The following is an 18832-nucleotide window of genomic DNA, read 5'->3' on the forward strand; positions in this document are numbered from 1 at the left end:
CTCTGACGAAGGCCAGCCCCTGGTCGAAACGTTACAATAAAGTTGTTTTTCTACCGTGTGTCAACTAAATTACGTTTATATATATATATATATATATAGTTGGATACAACTTTTAAAAAATAGCATTCGGTAACAATGGGCCACTGTCCGGGGCGTCTTGTATTACTCCGCTGACCAATCACAACAGTGACCAAAACCAGTTTTTTTTAATGTTTGACTGCACAAACAAACCAGAGGCATCAAAATTATTGAGCGTATACTATTTCGTTTCATGACTAGCTTTTTGTTTAGGTAACAAGAAAAGTTTCACAACGGTCTATTTTTTGTCACGGAGGAATTCTGTTCAGCTGCCCTGAATGTGGGCGGAGCTTCACTCCAGACTTAAGTCGTATCCGACTACACTTTACTCAATTTGCCTGTACAGTTAGTTAAATTTGAGCGCGCGAATCAGTCCGGAAAGCGCATACAGGTGCGAGCGCAAGTGGCCATCCGGATTTTTTTTTTGCTGTTCAGAAAATTTCTTTAGCCACAAGAAAATGGCACGTCATCTCATCATTGCTGCTGCATGCACACCATTAAGAGCTTCTACCTGTACTGAACAAAAGTCATATGTGTTCTTTGTATCCATACATGTTGAGCAATGAACAATTACAAACGACAAAAGAAGCGTCGATTGCTCAAACTCTTAATGCTCCTTTTGTAGCATCTACTTGAGACAAGGGCTTCCTTTGTTTCAACTCACATTCCTTAACCTCTCCGCGATGGCGTAATCACGTAGACTACATGGTGTGGTATGCGTAGACTGCGGTGTGTTTTGCAATAGGCGCAAACGGTGTCGCGGGGCACTCCTCCTCTGGCCTGCTCATCTGCCTGTGGACTTTCCCATCGCTGCTCAGAAGGTTTCACGGACAACAATGACACACTGCAGCTTCGGCTTATTTTGTTCGCTGAAATGTCGTGCTGGGACAAAGCTTCACACAGCGCACGCAAATTGCGACTGTGTACGCTTTTAGCACCCTTAAGCTTCAAAGACTGTTTCTTCGAACGGTCCATAGACGGCCTGAGTGGTGCTCGACGGTGCAGAGAAAGCGACATCTGACCCCGCAGCTGGCGGGTTTCAAACCGAACAGAAAAAGCACCTCTCGCGCATGTCCCCAAGGCACGTTGCTGCAATAGTGAAAAAGAAAAAGTAAAGCAGATTTCGCTTTCTATGTCCTCCGGTCACCGCTCGCACGTTCCGTACACTATAGACTGTGACATGAGATAGGGATTAAAGCATGCGCTCTCGCCCAGCAGCCTGCGACCAGGTGATCACAACCGAGGTGTTCCAGCTGATGAGCCCCGGATTCCGGCGCGGCGGCTACCCCGGCGGCATACACTGCGTCTACACGCTGCGCAAGCACAACTTCCGCGTCTGCGCTCTCGAGATCAAGATGGAGGCCTTCGAGCTGGAGCAGGATCCTGGCTGCTCCAAGGACTACCTGCAGTTCGGCACGCTGCGCTTCTGCGGAAAGCAGGCGTACGGCGCCACGCGTACGTACACCGTTCCCAGCGGTTGATGGGCGCTTTGTGCGAAATCCGTGCATTTCTCGGAGAGAAGGACAAAGGGTGGCAATTATACTGCGTCTGCGGTTGTGTTGCGGGCCTGTTAAAGCGGTGTGTATACGAATCACTAATCGCAATACTGCGGTCTATGCGCGAGGTACGCATAAGGCCAAAATAGTGGCAGCATCGTGGCGCTTTGGTGACGTAATCAGCCAGTGATGTTCCAGGTGGAAGACGAAATACGGCAGCGCCTTTTAACCCTTTTTTGAGAATTGCTCTTGAATGTATGAGCGTTTCTAGGATGCTTCGAGGCTATATGTCTGCGAATGCTGCGATTTATTGCGCGCGGTGAAAATGGACCTCACCTCGAAACTTAATTTGAACTTAGCGCTACACCCTTCTGCGAACTATTGGTCGAACCCTTCGCAAAATCTTTTTTGAAGCTCGTCCGTGCGTGCCCAAGCGGCTTCAGAATAGCGCTGGCACTGCTCCAAATACCCCGCATGGAAAATTTGCTAATTCGTGCCATGCTAAGCAAAACTTGAAAAATTGAGTAAATAATTGCAGTGGGCATTCACCTGGGCACAGCCATGTGACTGGAAAAAAGTTGTGCATGGGCCGTATTCTACAAGCTGTCCATTTTTCATTGTCCATTTCGCGTCGATTTCGTCCTCTGTCATTGGTCACTCAGATATACCCGCGGCTTTCAAACGTCTGTGGGAAGCTAGCCGGTCGCCAACCATCCAATGGCCGGCTATAGCCAGCTGTTTGAAAGCCGCGGGTATATCTGAGTGACCAATGACAGAAGACCAAATGGGCGCAGAATGGACAATGGAAAATGGGCAGTTTACAGAATACAGGCCTAGCTTTCTGAAGTCTTCGTATCTTAAAAAAAAATATGTTGGTCCACGATACACACCCGGGATCGCCGCCTCGCGGGGACAAATACTATGCCGGGACTGGAAAAAGAAAGAAAAATAAAGGCCCTCGCTAAGATCAACATGACGTCTGGCAGTTGGCAGTAGATCAGTAGCTCTGATCAGTAGATCAGTAGATCAGATCAGTAGTAGGCAGTTGGCAGTAGATCAGTAGATCAGTAGTAGTCTGGCAGTAGATCAGTAGCTCAAAAAATCAAAACTCTATTGGTTCAGTGTACTTAGGCGAAAAACTATCCAGTGTAATGTAGATTACAAACGCAAATAATTACAATCAACACGCTTTGCGCGTAGCCTTACTAGCCATACGGCTAGAAAGGAAGGCTAAACTGCTTTCTCACATCATCGTAGTTTAAAAATTTGTCCTCGTCCGCGCTTTCCTTTCGTTTGTAGATATATGGCTGCGCTGAGGTGGGTGATGATCATAATTATTTCCTGGTTTAAAATAAACGGTTTGTTTTGGTTTACGGGGTTTAATGTCCCAAAGCGACTCAGGCTATGAGGGACGCCGTAGTGAAGGGCTCCGGAAATTTCGACCACCTGGGGTTCTTTAACGTGCTCTGACATCGCACAGTACACAGGCCTCTAGAATTTCGCCTCCATCGAAATTCAACCGCCGCGGCCGGGATCGAAGCCGCGTCTATGAACCTTTAATTTGCTCCCTAAACACGTCGGCTTAAACGAAGTTTGCTAAGCCGTTTTGTTCCGAAGTCTACAAATTGCCTACTGCGATAAGTTTAACAGATCAGCTAGCACCTAACTTTTAATCAAAAATTGGCAGTGGTTTAGCTCTGGTTAAACCTGGAGGATTGCGAAAGCAACGAGGAGAGAGATAGAGGCGATGGAGAGCGCGCGGCAGCGACGGCGGCGGCGCGCCAGCTGTGCGCCGTGTGCCGTCACTGCTCCTCGCGCATGCGCAGTATGGCCTTTCGTCAGCTCCGCGAAATGGCTCGGCAACTCGCGTAGTGTTGCTTTCGCAACAAAAACGTGAAAGTGTACGTTTCCTCTATATAAATACTTCCCCACTGTCCAGTTACTTTGGCTATAGTTCTGAAGGAAGAAATGCTCTTTCACTGCGGTCTATGCACCCTATACAAAATTCGTGGCGTTGAGGAGAATGACGCGGCACAGAGCCTGCTTAGTTCAACAGAAGAGTTGTGACCACTCACACGTCGATACAACCCCCACTTGGCACTGATTTGCGTAGCTATAAGCTTCAACGTGTATTGAAACAAAAGACAGGCGTCACAGACAGCCGAAAAATTGCATTCAGCAAATACTTTGCAGTGTTCGAGCATTCGAATTAAGCCACCAGAGTGAATCGCTGGTGTTGCCAGATGGTGTACGCAAGTTATAGCACTAGTCGCAACGTTGTGCTTCTCAGCTGTTTCATACGTTTAACCAACCGCGAGTTGTCAATCGGTAGCGCTAGAGTATCTGCAGTGTATACAGCACGTACTTTGATCCTTCTGCCTACGGCCTCCTAACTACGTTTCCTGGCACGCCCCCTCTCCCCAGGGACGATCGAGTTCCTCGACGACGAGATGAAGATCCAGTTCCACACAAACCCCACTGTGAGCGGTGCTGGGTTCCTGCTGACCGGCAAACAAGTGACCTGCTAGCCAAGCGGCTCCCAGAAGCTCAGTTTTTTTTATGAGGTTCATTAAACAAACTTGTTTTCACGCTGTTCGCATGTCGTTTTACTTGAAAAAATGGGTCAAAGTACCGTACGGGACTAACAAAGGTCTACTAGCATCTTTTCTCGTTATATTTTCCTTCATATCAGTTAAACAATCGGCAGACAAGCAAGTGTCACCATAAAAAATGCAGTTCAATAGATATCGCGAGCCCTTGAATATACAGGATACCCCAGCTACTCACAAACGTTTAAAAAATTAATAGACTCCTGCATGAAGCAAAACTTCAGACAGTAATACTGGCGGTTGCGTAGAGCAATGTGTATTTTCTGCTTGGTACTAACCTTGGTTATTAACTTAATTTGAACTTCTAAACCCTCTAATATCCGCGAAAACTTTGTTAGAAATCTATAGACTATAAAGAGGAAAACGACAAATTTTTGCATAGGGTATTGCTTGCTTTAAAAAAAAAAGAGCGAAATCTGTAATTCCCGCGGCAGAAACGCATGCCTTCAACATCCCGTGTTTACCAGCGCTGCTTCACTGGCGATTAACACTGTATTCAAATTCTTTACCCTGCAGTGGGCGTAGTCACGAAGCCGTGCGGGCGCGAGTGTCAGCGGTTTACGTATTGCTATTCCTAAGTTTGGAGCGCTTCCTCCACAGCTATCATGGAGCGGGCCGCTTTCTTTTCGAGTGAACCCTGAGTACGACATCATACACTGTTAGCAAAAAAAGACACCCAAAAGGGAGTAAATGGCTTGTCCTCTAACGCACACCCAAAAGGAGTTTTTTTACTCCATATGTATGGTGTTTTTATATACTCCCTTACATAAGGGAGTTGTGTTGGAGTATAAAGGGAGTTATTTTGGAGTGAAAAGGGGGTAAATTTTGTACTACCCACAGAGATGGAGCCCAAAAATGGCGTCATGTTTATTTATCATTCAGGCTCATTCTTACAGCAGTGACAGCGGCGGAAACGGGCAGTAGCTCTGCAAGCAGCCGGCAACCCAACTTGGGAAACTGCGCTGCCCTAATGTGACCCCGCGTCACGCATTCTTTCCGCCGTCTGCTAGCCCAGCGGCGGCGTACGCGGTAGCAGTCGTCTGCGTGTCGTCTCCTTTTGCTGTACGAGCTCGTTTCGTTGACCATGTTCGTAGATAAAGGTGTTATAACGTCAAGACCAAGGCATGCCAGGGAAATGGGATCGCTTTATTCCAAGCAGGCGTACATATATACCGATAGGTGACGTCACACGGTTCACGCTCAGCGATGGTCGCGCCAGATACACATGTGGGCGTGTCGGCCGACTTGCTGCGTTATCACAGTCTTTCCCGCTTAATTTAGTTATAAGCCATCACTCAAAAGTTCTGGGGTCGATACCAGTCTGGTTGTCTTCGCACACGAGCACTTCTACGCAGCGCTGGCTCCTCCCCTGGTGGTGCAGATAGTAGAGAGTTTTAGTATAGCGTCACCCTATCGCTTTGGGTCATAGGGGAATAGCGGGATGCTACTGCGCATGCGCAGAACGCTATCGGCCCTTGGGTGTTTGGGTGAGCGGGCGACGCGAACGCTAAATCGGCGAAATAGCGTACGCCCCTAAGCCGCTTTACGTTGGGACAACATGGCGGCGCCCGCCGAAGCGGACCCTCTCGCTTCATCACCGATTCGTCGTTGCCGCTGCTCTGTGGCTCACGCTCACATCAAACTAAAGGCTCACGAGGCTTTCGCTTTGGCTGAAGTTGCCTGAACAACAAAATTTCAGCGATAAAACACGCCTAATTTTCAGATTGCTTCCGTGTTTACAGAGCTGCTAGGCTTAGCGAGTACTCGTCGACTGACGTCAGAAAGCTCGGGAGGTTTGAACTACTGATCTCCACAAACAGGTTTGTAATTTTTTACCAGACCTTCACGCGCGTGCGACCTGCATATATTCATATTTATCATGTAGATATGTAAATATATTTATTTTCAGTGTACTCCTCCCCCTGTCCTTTCTACTATCCCCTCCCCTCTTTCTTTTCACTTCTACACACTGCCTGCTATCCTTTATTTCCGCTGCCCCAGCTCAGGTGCTTCCAGCAGTGACAGCAGATGCAGGGGAAGAAAAAATTCTTCTACCTTCCATATTCAATGCAAAATCTTAAAAAAACCATTACTACTACTACTCTTCCTGTGTGAATAGCCTTGGCTCGGATTGAGCATGTCCGCATTATAAAAAAAATATTTGCATCATTTTTCGCTTTTCCTAATTAGTAATTGGTAACTGAAACAGTTTGGGCGTCACTTTATTTACACAGTAAAAAAAGTGCAGCATATATATCAACTTATTTGTTCTGAAAGCTTCTCTTTCCCGCCGTCATGGCGCTGCCTTCAAGCAACGCAAAGCGACCATCCGCGACCCTATTCTATAGACAGAAAACGTGAACCCGTTCCCCTAACGCTAAGCGCATGCGGATAGGGTCCCCCTATTCGCCACGACGCTATTCTAAAACTCTCTGTCGCAGATAGTGTTGGCGCGTTGGCCAAGGGAGCCTCGGACTGCTCCTGCGGAGCAGGCTCCACCGTGGCCGGCTGGGTTGATCCGTCCGGCGCGTCAGCTGCGCCACCGGCGGGCTCCGATGGCGACAGTGACAAGTCCGTGTCAGGCAGGGATGTGGACTCTTCCACCGGTCGGGTTGTCTTAGCACCCACATTCTTGGGCGGAGGAGTAGAGCTGGGGTCGGCGTGCAGAGGACGCAGGTGATCGGCATGCGTGAAGCGCAATCCATCGCGCACTTGCACCACGTATGTCACAGCACTGACAACCTGGGACACCACACCTTCTTCCCAGGCAACACTTTCACCGCGCACAGTTTTCACAAACACACGGTCGCCCACAACAAACGCGCGCTCTTGCCCACGAACCAAATCGCGTTGTGCCTTTAACTGCTCCTGTTTGTGTTGCATGGTCTTTGCAAAATTAGGCTTGAGTAAAGAAAGTTTGACGCGTGGCTGACGCTTCAAAAAAAGTTCAGCGGGTGATTTGCCCGTCACACTACTTGGTGTGTTACGATAAGCCATGAGGAAGCTATCAATTCTTTCTTGAATCGTCAGCTTCGTATGTGATGCCTCGCTTTCAAGTACCTGCTTCAGCAAAGCCTTTTTCACGGTTTGTACAGTTCTTTCTGCAGCCCCATTGGATGCGGCATGATAAGGCGGGATACGCACGTGTTTTACACCGTTGGTGCTCAGGAAGTCAGTGAACTCCGCTGACGTAAACTGTGGCCCGTTGTCGCTCACCAATACATCAGGCAAGCCGTAAGCGGCAAAAACACCCCTAATCTTCTCAATGGTTTTTAATGCAGACGTTGAGGGCATTGGCCATACTTCTATCCATTTTGAGAACGAGTCTACCAGTACGAGGAACACGTTTCTTTCTTTCTGTGCAAAATCCACATGCACGCGTGACCAGCTGTGCGCGGGGTATGGCCAAGGGTGGAGAAGGACCGGCCGGGACGCAGGTTGAACTGCTTGGCAGATTTTGCATCGCTGCACGTACTGTTCAATCGCTAAATCGATCCCGGGCCACCAGACAAAACTTCGCGCGAGCATTTTCATGCGGCTGGTCCCCGGGTGCTCCTCATGTAGCATGGTTAGCACACGTTCCCTCAGTTGCTCCGGAACTACAACTCTTACACCCCAGGTTACGCACCCCTGCTCCAGCGATAGTTCGTCACGGTGAACATAGTAAGCTTTTAAATCGTCTGCACAATCTCTAGGCCACCCGTTCAACGTGAAGTGTGCCACCCGGCTCAGCGTAAGCTCTGTCACGGTGGTCGGCTCCGGTGCTTCCAAGATTGCCCTTTTCTTGGCGTCCGTAGGGTAAATACCTTCTTCAGTTACCGTGTGACCCAAGTACGTGACCGATTTCTGAAAGAAGCGGCATTTGTTCACATTGAGAGTGATGTTATATTCGCTCAAGCGCTGCAAGACACGCTCCAGTGTCTTCTGGCAGTCTGCCGTGTCATGTCCAGTCACGATCACGTCATCGATGTAACATCCCACGTGCAGGATGCCATGAAGCACCTCGTCCATCATTGACTGGAATATTGCCGGCGCAGTGGCCACACCGTAAGGCAGGCGTTGGAATTCAAACAACCCGAGACTAGTGTTTACAGTCAAAAAAGGTCGGGACTCGGGAGTAAGTGGCAATTGCTGGTATGCCGACGAAAGGTCTAGCACACAAAACACCTTTCCTCCTGCTAAAGCAGTGTACAAATCCTCCGGTCTGGGTAGCGGGTAATGATCTGTTTTCAGTGAGGCATTTACGGTTGTCTTGTAATCCCCACATAACCTGATACTGCCGTCTTCTTTTAAAACCGTGACTAGTGGCGTTGCCCAGTCGCTGCGCATCACTGGCTGCAGCATGCCTGTTTCGATTTGCTCCAACAGTTTCTGCTCGACCTTTTCTTGCAGTGCAAACGGTACAGGCCTGGCGCGGCAAAAAACAGGAACAGTGCCCGGTTGCATAACAACCTTTGCTTGGAATTTCTGTATTGTTCCTAATCTCCCTGAGAATACGGACGGGTACTTCTGCTTTAGAACCGCCGCTCTGTCATCGAGTGTCACCTGCCCAATTTCCAACCAGTGAAGTTTCAGACGTTCTAGCCAATTCCGTCCAAGCAGTGCTGGTAACCGCCTTCCGTTGTCCCTGACAACAATGACAGGTAGCGTCATGCTCTGAACTTTGTATCGAACAGCCACGTCACACTGTCCTTTAAGTTGTAACTGCTCCCCAGTATACGTGCGAAGAGACATTTTGCACGGCTAACATTTTACGTGCGAAAAGTGAGACTGGTACACTTGTTCTGGAACAATTGTGACGGCTGCTCCCGTGTAAATTTGCATATTCAGCGTGCGCCCCTCAATGTTAACGCCCACTTCATAACACGATTGGTTTGAGTTAACCAATTGATACAGTTCATTCTCAGAGTCTTCCTCGGAACATTCGAGGGCATGCGTCCGTTTAGATTTCGCCCTAGCAGCCGGACACATATTTCTCAAGTGACCCACTTTGGAACACTCGCGACAAACAGTTTTTGTACCAACAAACTTCCGACGAGTGTCCCCTCCCGCATCTTTCACATTTCTCGCTCTTGCTGCCTTGACCCTTCTGGGGTTTGGCTTGCCTCCAGTCTTGACTCGGTCGGCCTTTCATGACGTGCACCGATGCCGTTTGCTCTCTTGAGCGCATTTGCGCACTGTCTCGCACTGCTAGTTCCCTGTCCAGGGCGATTTTGCATGCGCTCTTAAACGTCAAGTCTCGTTCCGCGAACAGAGTACGCTGAGTCTCTTCATCCCGTATGCCGGCAACCAGCCTGTCTCGAAGGGCATCTTCCAAGAATTCGCCGTAATCGCACTTCCTGGCCAAGTGTTTAAGTTCTACAATGAACCCTTCGACGCTTTCCCCCTCTTGTTGGATGCGTCTGTTAAACTTGCATCGCTCTGCTATGACGGAGCTTCTGGGGCTGTAGTGCTCTTTCAGGACACCTTTAACTTCTTCATACGACTTTTCTCCCGGTGATTTCGGCACCGTGATACTTCTTAGTACTTCATAAGCCTCCGGGCCTATCACTGTCAAGAAGACGGAGAGGCGCTTCTCATTGGCTATGCCATTTGCCGTTAAAAAGTGCTCAAACCGTTCCAAGTACGACTCGAAGTTTTGCGTTTTAGGGTCGAAGTCCGATATCTTCCCCACTGATGGCATCTTGAAAGAAGTACAGAAGTTCGCTACTCATCTGTTTCCTCCGAAGAGCTGTCCCGCTCGGACTGCTGTTGGCTGTGGGACCGGTGGCCGCTTGAGCGATGCTGTCCTGCGAGGAGCACAAACGTAGCTGACGGCGTCCGTGAGCGTCTGTAGGCGGTAGTCGTACCCCAAGAGCACGTACTTTCCCCGCGAACGCTCGCTGGACGAGGGTACTGCTCGCCTGCTGCTCGATCGGCCGTTGCCTACGTAGGCGCGTAGACCGCCTCGTCGCCAATTGTTATAACGTCAAGACCAAGGCATGCCAGGGAAATGGGATCGCTTTATTCCAAGCAGGCATACATATATACCGATAGGTGACGTCACACGGTTCACGCTCAGCGATGGTCGCGCCAGATACACATGTGGGCGTGTCGGCCGACTTGCTGCGTTATCACAAAAGGGATGTTACATCATAATCAGTAGTTCAAAACTGAAAAGGAGACGCTGGGTAGTTTTCACGGTCATTCACCACGCTGTATTTGACCCAAAACCAGAGCAGAAAAGATGAAAATACACCTGATGGTAGTTTGGAATGGCAGTGCTTGCTTTCATATTCGCGTCATTAAGGCTTGGATTTTAAACATGGCTGAGGAAAAATGTGGCCTCATGAGCTCAATCAAGAGCTCAGCGTTGACACTATGTTCTATCACAGTTCCCTGTTCATGCAACACATAATCTGCTGCAACACATTGCGAGGACCACATTGAAAAAAGCCTGTGAAAATTAGGCTTAAGCGGGGGCTGTAACGGGGTGGCGACACAAACAAAGGAAAGTTAGGTATGGTTAGAGCACTGGAGGCTTCGCAGGAGCAATTCAATTATGTACCGTAATGTAGCGGAAAACGGCGACAAGCCGATATCTTGTACCACGGCAGGCGCCCTGTGAAGGAGCAGAAGTCAGCAGAGATCCGGCGACGATGGTAATCAAGCGGTCTTCACTCACCGCCATTATCAGACGACTGACCAGAAGCAGACGAGACGCTAGGTGGCGGGGCGGATTGCGCAAATTGGTGTTTTTTACTCCATTTCGGCACTGGTGGAGTATTTGGCACAATTAACTCCCTTTCTAGACTGGAGTAAATTCTGGTAAATCCTCATTTTTACTCCCTTATTCCCTCATGGGAGTAAAATGGAGGACAGTCCACCTTTTTACTCCCCACTCATGGAGTAAATGTTTTCACCAATGGAGTAAAAAGGGTGGCCGCCACCATTTTTACTCCCTTTTGGGTATATTTTTGTCTACAGTGTACACTGTTAATAAAAAACACCCAAAGGGAGTAAATGGCTTGTCCTCTAATGCACACCCAAAAGGAGGTTTTTTTTTACTCCATATGTATGGTGTTTTTATTTACTGTCTTATATAAGAGAGTTATTAAGGAGTGAAAAGGGAGTAAAATTTTTACTCTCTTATAGAAATGGAGCCCGAAAATGGCGTGATTTTTATAGTTTATTTATTCTCATTCAGGCTCATTCTTACAGTGACAGCGGCGGAAGCGGGCAGTAGCTCTGCGGGCCGCCGGGAACCCAACTTGGGAAACTCCGCTGCGCTAACGTAACTCCTCGTCACGCATTCTATTCGCCGTCTGCAAGCCCAGCGGCGGCGTAGACGGCAGGAGTCGTCTGCTTGTCGTCTCCCTTTGCTGTACGAGCTCGTTTGGTTGGCCGTGTTTGTAGATAAAGGGATGTAACATTATAATCAATAGTTCAAAACTGAGAAGGAGTCGCTGGGTAGTTTTCACGGTCATGCACCACGCTATATTTGACTAAAAACCAGAGCAGAAAAGTTGAAAACACCCCTGATGGTATTAGTCAAAAGTTTAGGGGAATCCCCCAAGGTGGAGTAAATTTGTAATAAGGGGGTAATTACTCATTGGCATCCACCCAAGCGCAGCCATACGGCTACAAAGGAAAGCTATACAGCTTCCTCAGAAACTTCGTAGTTAAAGAAAAATTCGTCCTGGTCCGGGGTTCGAACCCGGGACCACCGCTTCACCGGAGCAGTCGCTCTTCCTTTGTAGCCGTATGGCTGCGCTTGGGTGGATGCCAATGAGTAATTACTCCCTTATTAACCCTGATGGTAGTTTGGAATGGCAGTGTTTGCTTCCATATTCACTACATTAAGGCTTGGCTTTTCAATATGACCGAGAAAAAATGTAGCATCATGAGCTCAATCAAGAGCTCAGGGTTGACACTATGTTCTATCACAGTTCCATGTTCATGAAACACATAGTCTGCTGCAATACACTGCGAGGACCACACTGAAAAAAGCCTGTGAGAATCAGGCCTAAGCGGGGGCTGTAACGGGGTGGCGACACAAACAAAGGAAAGTTAGGTATGGTTAGAGCACTGGAGGCTTCACAGGAGCAATTCAATTATGTACCGTAATGTAGCGGAAAACGGCGACAAGCCGATATCTTGTACCGCGGCAGGCGCCCTGTGAAGGAGCAGAAGTCAGCAGAGATCCGGCGACGATGGTAACCAAGCGGTCTTCACTCACCGCCATTATCAGACGACTGACCAGAAGCAGACGAGACGCTAGGTGGCGGGGCGGATTGCACAAAGTGGTGTTTTTTTTACTCCATTTCGGCACTGGTTCAGTTTTTGGCACAATTAACTCCCTTTCTAGACTGGAGTAAATGCTGGTAAATCCTCATTTTTACTCCATTATTCCCTCATGTGAGTAAAATGGAGGACAGTCCACCTTTTTACTCCCCACTCATGAAGTAAATGTTTTCACAAATGGAGTAAAAAAGGTGGCCGCCACCATTTTTACTCCCTTTTGCGTATATTTTTGTTTACAGTGTACTTGCGACATTTCTTCCTTTGCACCCCTTTCTCAGGCGCTTAGAACCTTCCGCCACGACAGAGGTTCATGCAGACGGAGTTGGAATCATTGCTGTTCATACTCAGAGCTGCAATGAAAAACAGCAAGTTTCAAAACAGCAAACAGCGTACGCGAGTCGCTCCATTTGCAAATCAGAGCGCGACTGTACTCACTACATGAATGTCAGACAGTCAGTCCTCTTTGCTGCTAGTTCATGCCTACAAGGGCGCCCCCTTCACCGTCATTATATACCGACAACCAACACTGTTGACAAGCTAACAGAGAGCATCTCGGCTGGTGTGTCAACCTTCGTGGTCCGAATGGTCGCGTTTCACGGTGAGCCCTTTGCCTACAAGTGTTTGACTTCAGTGTCTTCACAACATGCGGTCGACAGCACGATGACTCAGACTTACCTTCGCGAATGCCACTCGCCACGACCAAATGTGGCGCTGATAATTTGATCATAACGTAGCATCATGGTCACCGAGCTTTCCTGATACTGGCGCGCTTAAAGCGGCATTGAGGACGATGTAAAGTTTACCTGTATTCATAGATTGTTCATCATAATCATCATCATCAGCCTGACTACGCCCGCTGCAGGACAAAGGCCTGTCTCATGTCTCTCCAAGCAACCCTGCCCTTAGCCAGTTGCTGCCACCGTATCCCTGCAAACTGCTCAATTTGCAGTTTAGCCTCCTATCTCAAAAATTCAAAAATTACCGTGGTGTGTGTGTGTGTGTGTGTGTGTGTGTGTGTGTGTGTGTGTGTGTGTGTGTGTGTGTGTGTGTGTGTGTGTGTGTGTGTGTGTGTGTGTGTGTGTGTGTGTGTGTGTGCGTGTGCGTGTGTGTGTGTGTGCGCGCGCGCGCGTGCGTGCGTGCGTGCGTGCGTGCGTGCGTGCGTGCGTGCGTGCGTGTGTTTGGTTCCTTCTCGGGGCGCGTCCTGGTCCGTGAAGTCTTGCCTTACACGTGGTGGAGGTGCACCTTGGTCCCCCTTGCCTCTTTTCCCTGCTTTGCCCTGGAGCTGCGTTCCGGTCGCCGCTTGTGTACTCTCACCGTCATGTCCCAAGAGGAGAACGCCGACGGCCCGGGTTCCTCCCGCTCGCTCTCTGCTGCCCCCGCAACTTGGACTGTGAGCAGCCGTCAACGCGACCCACAGATGTTTGCTAGCCTCCGCGGCGACGACATCGACGACTGGCTTGACAACTGCAACCGCGCGAGTTCCTTCAACCAATGGGACGACTCCCTTGAACTTCTGAACGGGTATTTGACTGACGTCGCACGCACATGGTTCCTTAATCATGAGACGAATATTCCGGACTGGCCCAGTTTCAAGCAGCAGTTACGACAGACTTTTAGCACTCCGGCTGCTCGGTCTCAAGTAATCAAGAAGCTCCAGGACCGCATTCAGCGCCCTACTGAGTCGTACACTTCCTACATTGAGGGTGTCCTCGCTGTGCGTCGGCATGCCAGTGCCACCATGACCAAGGCTGACCGTGTTCACCGCGTCCTGTAGAGCATCGTCTCTCTTGAGTTCAACGCTCTTCTCGTCCAAAACCCTACGTCCGTCGATGCCATCACCACAACCTGCCAACGCCTAGATCAGCTGCAATCCATACGTTTGCAACCTGACCCGGCTGCCTCCCTTTTGCCCGCCGACTCCGACCTGCGTGCGTTACTTCGTGCACTAATTCGTGAGGAGCTTTTCGCCCACGCTTCTTCGTGCCTCAACGAGCCTGCGAGTCCTGCTCCGTTATCTGCTGGTCATCATCATCAGCATCAGCCTGACTACGCCCGCTGCAAGGCAAAGGCCTCTCCCATGTCTCTCCAATTACCCATGTCCTTTGCCAGCTGCGGCCACCCCATCCCCGTAAACTTCTTAATCTCATCCGCCCACCTAACTTTCTGCCGCCCCCTGCTACGCTTACCTTCTTTTGGAATCCACTCCGTTACCCTTAAGGACCAGCGGTTATCTTGCCTTCGTATTACATGCCCTGCCCAATCTTCATTTAGACTAGGATGTCATTAAGCCGCGTTTTTTCCCTCACCCACTCCACCCGCTTCCGGTCTCTTAACGTACACCTACCATTTTTCTTTCCATAGCTCGCTGCGTTGTCCTTAACTTAATCTGAACCTTCTTCGTTAGCCCCCACGTTTCTGCCCCATAGGTGAGTACCAGTGAGATACAGCTGTTGTACAATTTTCTCTTGAGGGACATTGGTAAAGTGTCATTCATTATCTGCCATTCATATACACACACACGCGCGAAATTCAGAGGTTGTGGGTTCGGATCCCACCGGCGGCGTGGTTGCTTTTCATCTGCTTTATTATTAATTGTCTTTAAGAGACAAATTTATCACAGTGTTATCCTTCCATTGGTCAACACCAAATATTAAGAAAAAGGAACCATTCTCTTATGCACCTTCGTTTTGGTGGCTGTTGGCTTCCTTCTTACGCATGTCAAATGAGCCCCTCATTATCCCTTCCCTTGTCTGCTAAATAGCTTAACGAGAGTCTCGGTTCTGGCAGTATTGAAGCCATAGGTAGCATAAGAGGGTTCTCCCACAGCTTCCGCCCTCACCGTTCGATGACAATACACGTCGCACTCGCGGTAATACAGGGCGCACTACGTCCGCCGCTATGGTCGAGGATGGCGCTGGTGAACACTCTCAAGGTTCGGTCACACGCAAACATAATACACCCGAAAGCAGAACACTGTACAGCCAACGCTGTAGCTCAGTTGGTAGAGCACCGGACGCGAAATTCGGAGGTCGTGGGTTCGGATTACACTGGAGGCATGGTTGTTTTTTCTTCTGGTTTATTATAAATTGTCTTTAAGTGACAAATTCGTCACAGCGTTATTCTCCCAATGGTCGACACCAAAATTTAAAAAAAAAACGATACATTCCACTATGCACCTTAGTTTCGGTGGCTGTTTGCTCATTATCCCTCGCCTTGTCTGCTAATAGCTTAACGATGGTCTCGGTTCTGGCAGTCGTGATGCCATACGAGGGTTCTCGCCATAGAGGAAGGAAAACTAAGAAGAGGCCCATCCCGCCGTCGTCGTCGCGCAGCGGTGGCCGGTAGCCACGCGTGCCATTTAGAATGACTCTGACGTCATGTCATGCCTGGTGACGTCATAGCGTGACGTCATACCAGAGTGAGAGATGGGCTACCAAGTCGAGTCGTCGCGCAGCGGCGGCCGGTAGCCACGCGTGGCATTTAGAATGACCTCTGACGTCATGTCATGCCTAGTGATGTCATAGCGTGTTGTCATACCAGGGTGAGGGAGGGGCTACCAAGTCGAGTCGTCGCGCAGCGGCAGCCGGTAGCCACGCGTGACCTGTAGACGTGGCGCACTGCGTTCCTTCTGTTGGAGGCGCTGCGCTTTTGCTTTCGCAACCTACCAGGCTTAACCAAAGCTAAGCCCCCGCCAATTTTTTTGTCCCCACTTCCTGCATTTTTATCTGTATTAAAAATACAAATAAAGATTGATTGATTGATTGATTGATTGATTGATTGATTGATTGATTGATTGATTGATTGATTGATTGATTGATTGATTGATTTAATTTGGTGGCCGACACTGGAGAAGACTGCACTGCGAATGACGTGCTTCCTGGAGACGCTGCCGGTCCTTACCCGAGTGGCCATGACAGTCGAATGCGGTAACACGCAAGTGAACAGCTCACTGGTTGTAGCAGAGTGCGACGGGTCTCTAGTGTGCGGCCGGAACACCGTCCAAGCCTTTCGAAATGCTGGCGTGGCGCTACTGGAAGAATGCGCGTCGCAGAACGTACTTACATACATGTGGTTCACGGTGATGCAGCGACAGCGAAACTTTTGGCGGAATTTTCGTAAATGTTCAAAGAGAGCTTGGGTTGTAAGGGCCGCCCGTGAAACTACACAAAAAAGAGGCCGCTGTACCATGCTTCCTCAAGACTCGACCAGTGCCCTACGCGCTTCGGGAAAAGGTGTTGGCAGAGATCGACCGCTAAGTACAGGAAGGAGTGCTTTCACCAGTGAGAGTTTCCGAGTGGGTTACACCCGTCGTACCCGTAGTGAAACGGAACGGTGAAATTAGGCTGTGCGGCGACTTCAAGCTAACCGTGAATCCGGCGACACATCTGGAACAGTACCCGTTGCCGAAAATTGAGGGCATCTTCGCATCTCTCTACGCCAGGAGGGGGGGGGGGGGGGGGGGGGGGGGGGGGGTTCACCACTTTGGATTTACGACACGCGTATAATCAACTTCCGCTAGACGACGAGGCACGAAAAATGGCCGTGTTAAACATACACAAAAAGTTGTTCGCGTACAACTGCCTCACTTTCAGCATCGCATCGGCTCCAGCTTTGTTCCAGCTTTGTTCCAGCCCCGCCTCGAATCCGTTCTGCAATGCCTCCCTCGCGTCAAGGTGTACTTAGATTACATCATTCCCACGAAACACAGAACATCTTAGAAACGTCCTGAAAGAGCTCAAAATGACTTCACATGTCTTGCGCTAGATCGAAACGTCTCATAGACGTCGGCGGCAAGAAGTATTTTTCGAAACTTCTTTGTCTGCAGTAAAACGTTTCTTCAGCAAGGTTTCTGAAACGTCTACTCAAGACCATGTTAAGAAGACAGGCCTATACGCTCGGGCGAATGGCGGAAAGCTGCCACAGTGGATCAAACATTATATGAATCACGGCAGGTGTTTTCAGTCTTCACATGTTTTAACACAATAGCGTTAAGGGCCCCGTATCGCAGAAAAGCCGGTGTCGTCGCCGGCGGCGTTGGCCGTGAGCGAAAAATCTCAGAAGCACTAATAAATAAAACCGAGTAGGAAATTCGTCGAGTTGGGGGACCGAACCAGGGCTTCCGGAGTGCGGGACGAGCACGCTAACCACTCCACCACGACAGCTCGATGGTTTAGAACGAACAAAGGCGCGTCTAGTGAATACGGCGTTGTCTTAGAAGGGTGCTTTAGAGACATGTACTGTGGTGTGTATTAGTAATTATGAGCATGGAAATTACAGAAGTCGCAGTTAAGCGAGTAGCAAAGTACGTTTCCGCTACTTTTCCTCTTCGCTTGTCGCGCACGTATTGCCATCAGGCGGCGCCCACGAAAACCACTCCCTCCTCCTCCTCCACCTCGCAATGTATGCCACTGCCCCAACAGATAGCGCGCGACGGCAGCGCCTCCCACTCGTCTAGTTCGGGCGCAGTGGGGCCGTGCGGGGATGCAGGAATCACGCGGTGAGCGGCAAATAACGCAGTTCACCACGAAGCTTGCGGCTTGCTGCCCGTTCTATCGCGCTCTCTTAAAGGCGAAGCTTAAGCGTGCTCCACCGCTGCAACACTGCGCGAAGAGCGGTAGAGGACTCCCAGGGATCTATGAATATAGAGAAAATTACCTTCTGCATATGTAGGAATTAACCCATTACGCTATCGCGTCATACCCTCAAGGCGGGGCTTGAGTGTCCCCTCCAATTTTCCAACCAGTGAATGAACAAGCAAGTACGGCACATAAACTATTAGATGACTGTGCACTACATCGGTACTTGCACTTGACTTTTTGCAGAGCAGGCGCACCGGTGCAAGAACCGCGCTTTGTGCTCAAACTCTGGCAGCGCGTTTTGTCGTATGCAGTCCGAAATCACGCTACTACTAGTCTAATAGTCTGTCCACGTGAATTTAACCATTTCAAGCAAAAATAATTCTTTTAAGAAGTTTTAAGTGCTTAGCATTACATAAAAGCATGAGGTGAAATTTTTTTATTGTTTTTACGCTGTTGCTTCATCTCTTTTGCATTTCTGGAATGTACTACTTCTGGCCATTTGGCGTTGCAGCTCACAACTATTCTGTCTTCTTTTTCTCGCTCTTCTAAGCGTTTCACACTGCTGTTTGCAGTTTTCCCGCGCTGTCTTTTACTACCAGGACTGTGCTAAAAATGTGCACCTCCTTTCCGCAAAGGTAAGTCGCCTTCCATTTCTCCTCTGTGTTGAGAGCATCAACCTTACTGCGGCTAAGCCGCCAATGCGCCTGATTCAACCGTTGGCTAGTGTGTGGCTCGTTTGGTTTGCAAATCACAAAGCTGTGTCAGCCGGTGTTTTCACCCCAAAGTG

At 49.4% G+C, this 18832-nt stretch overlaps 2 protein-coding genes across 6 annotated transcripts in view; one reads left to right on the forward strand and one right to left on the reverse strand.

The window, feature by feature from the left end:
- The window catches only part of LOC149353742 (dorsal-ventral patterning tolloid-like protein 1), a 44284-nt gene extending 40122 nt beyond the window's left edge, over positions 1-4162 (forward strand). For all 5 annotated transcript variants that reach the window (XM_089582759.1, XM_089582760.1, XM_089582761.1 and 2 more), the window contains 2 exons: positions 1297-1533; positions 3999-4162. In XM_089582759.1, the coding sequence (XP_089438885.1) occupies positions 1297-1533; positions 3999-4102 (341 nt within the window). In that variant the 3' untranslated portion in view covers positions 4103-4162. The remainder of the gene's footprint in view (positions 1-1296; positions 1534-3998) is intronic.
- Positions 4163-9137: 4975 nt separating this feature from the next.
- Positions 9138-10182, reverse strand: LOC149353743 (uncharacterized). The gene has a single exon (XM_089575858.1). The coding sequence runs from the start codon at positions 9864-9866 to the stop codon at positions 9138-9140; it is 729 nt and encodes a 242-aa protein (XP_089431984.1). The 5' UTR covers positions 9867-10182.
- Between the last annotated feature and the right edge of the window lie 8650 nt (positions 10183-18832).

Source organism: Amblyomma mixtum, chromosome 3 (genome assembly GCF_055824585.1).
Source record: "Amblyomma mixtum isolate Tamu chromosome 3, ASM5582458v1, whole genome shotgun sequence".
Taxonomy (NCBI): Eukaryota; Metazoa; Arthropoda; class Arachnida; order Ixodida; family Ixodidae; genus Amblyomma; species Amblyomma mixtum.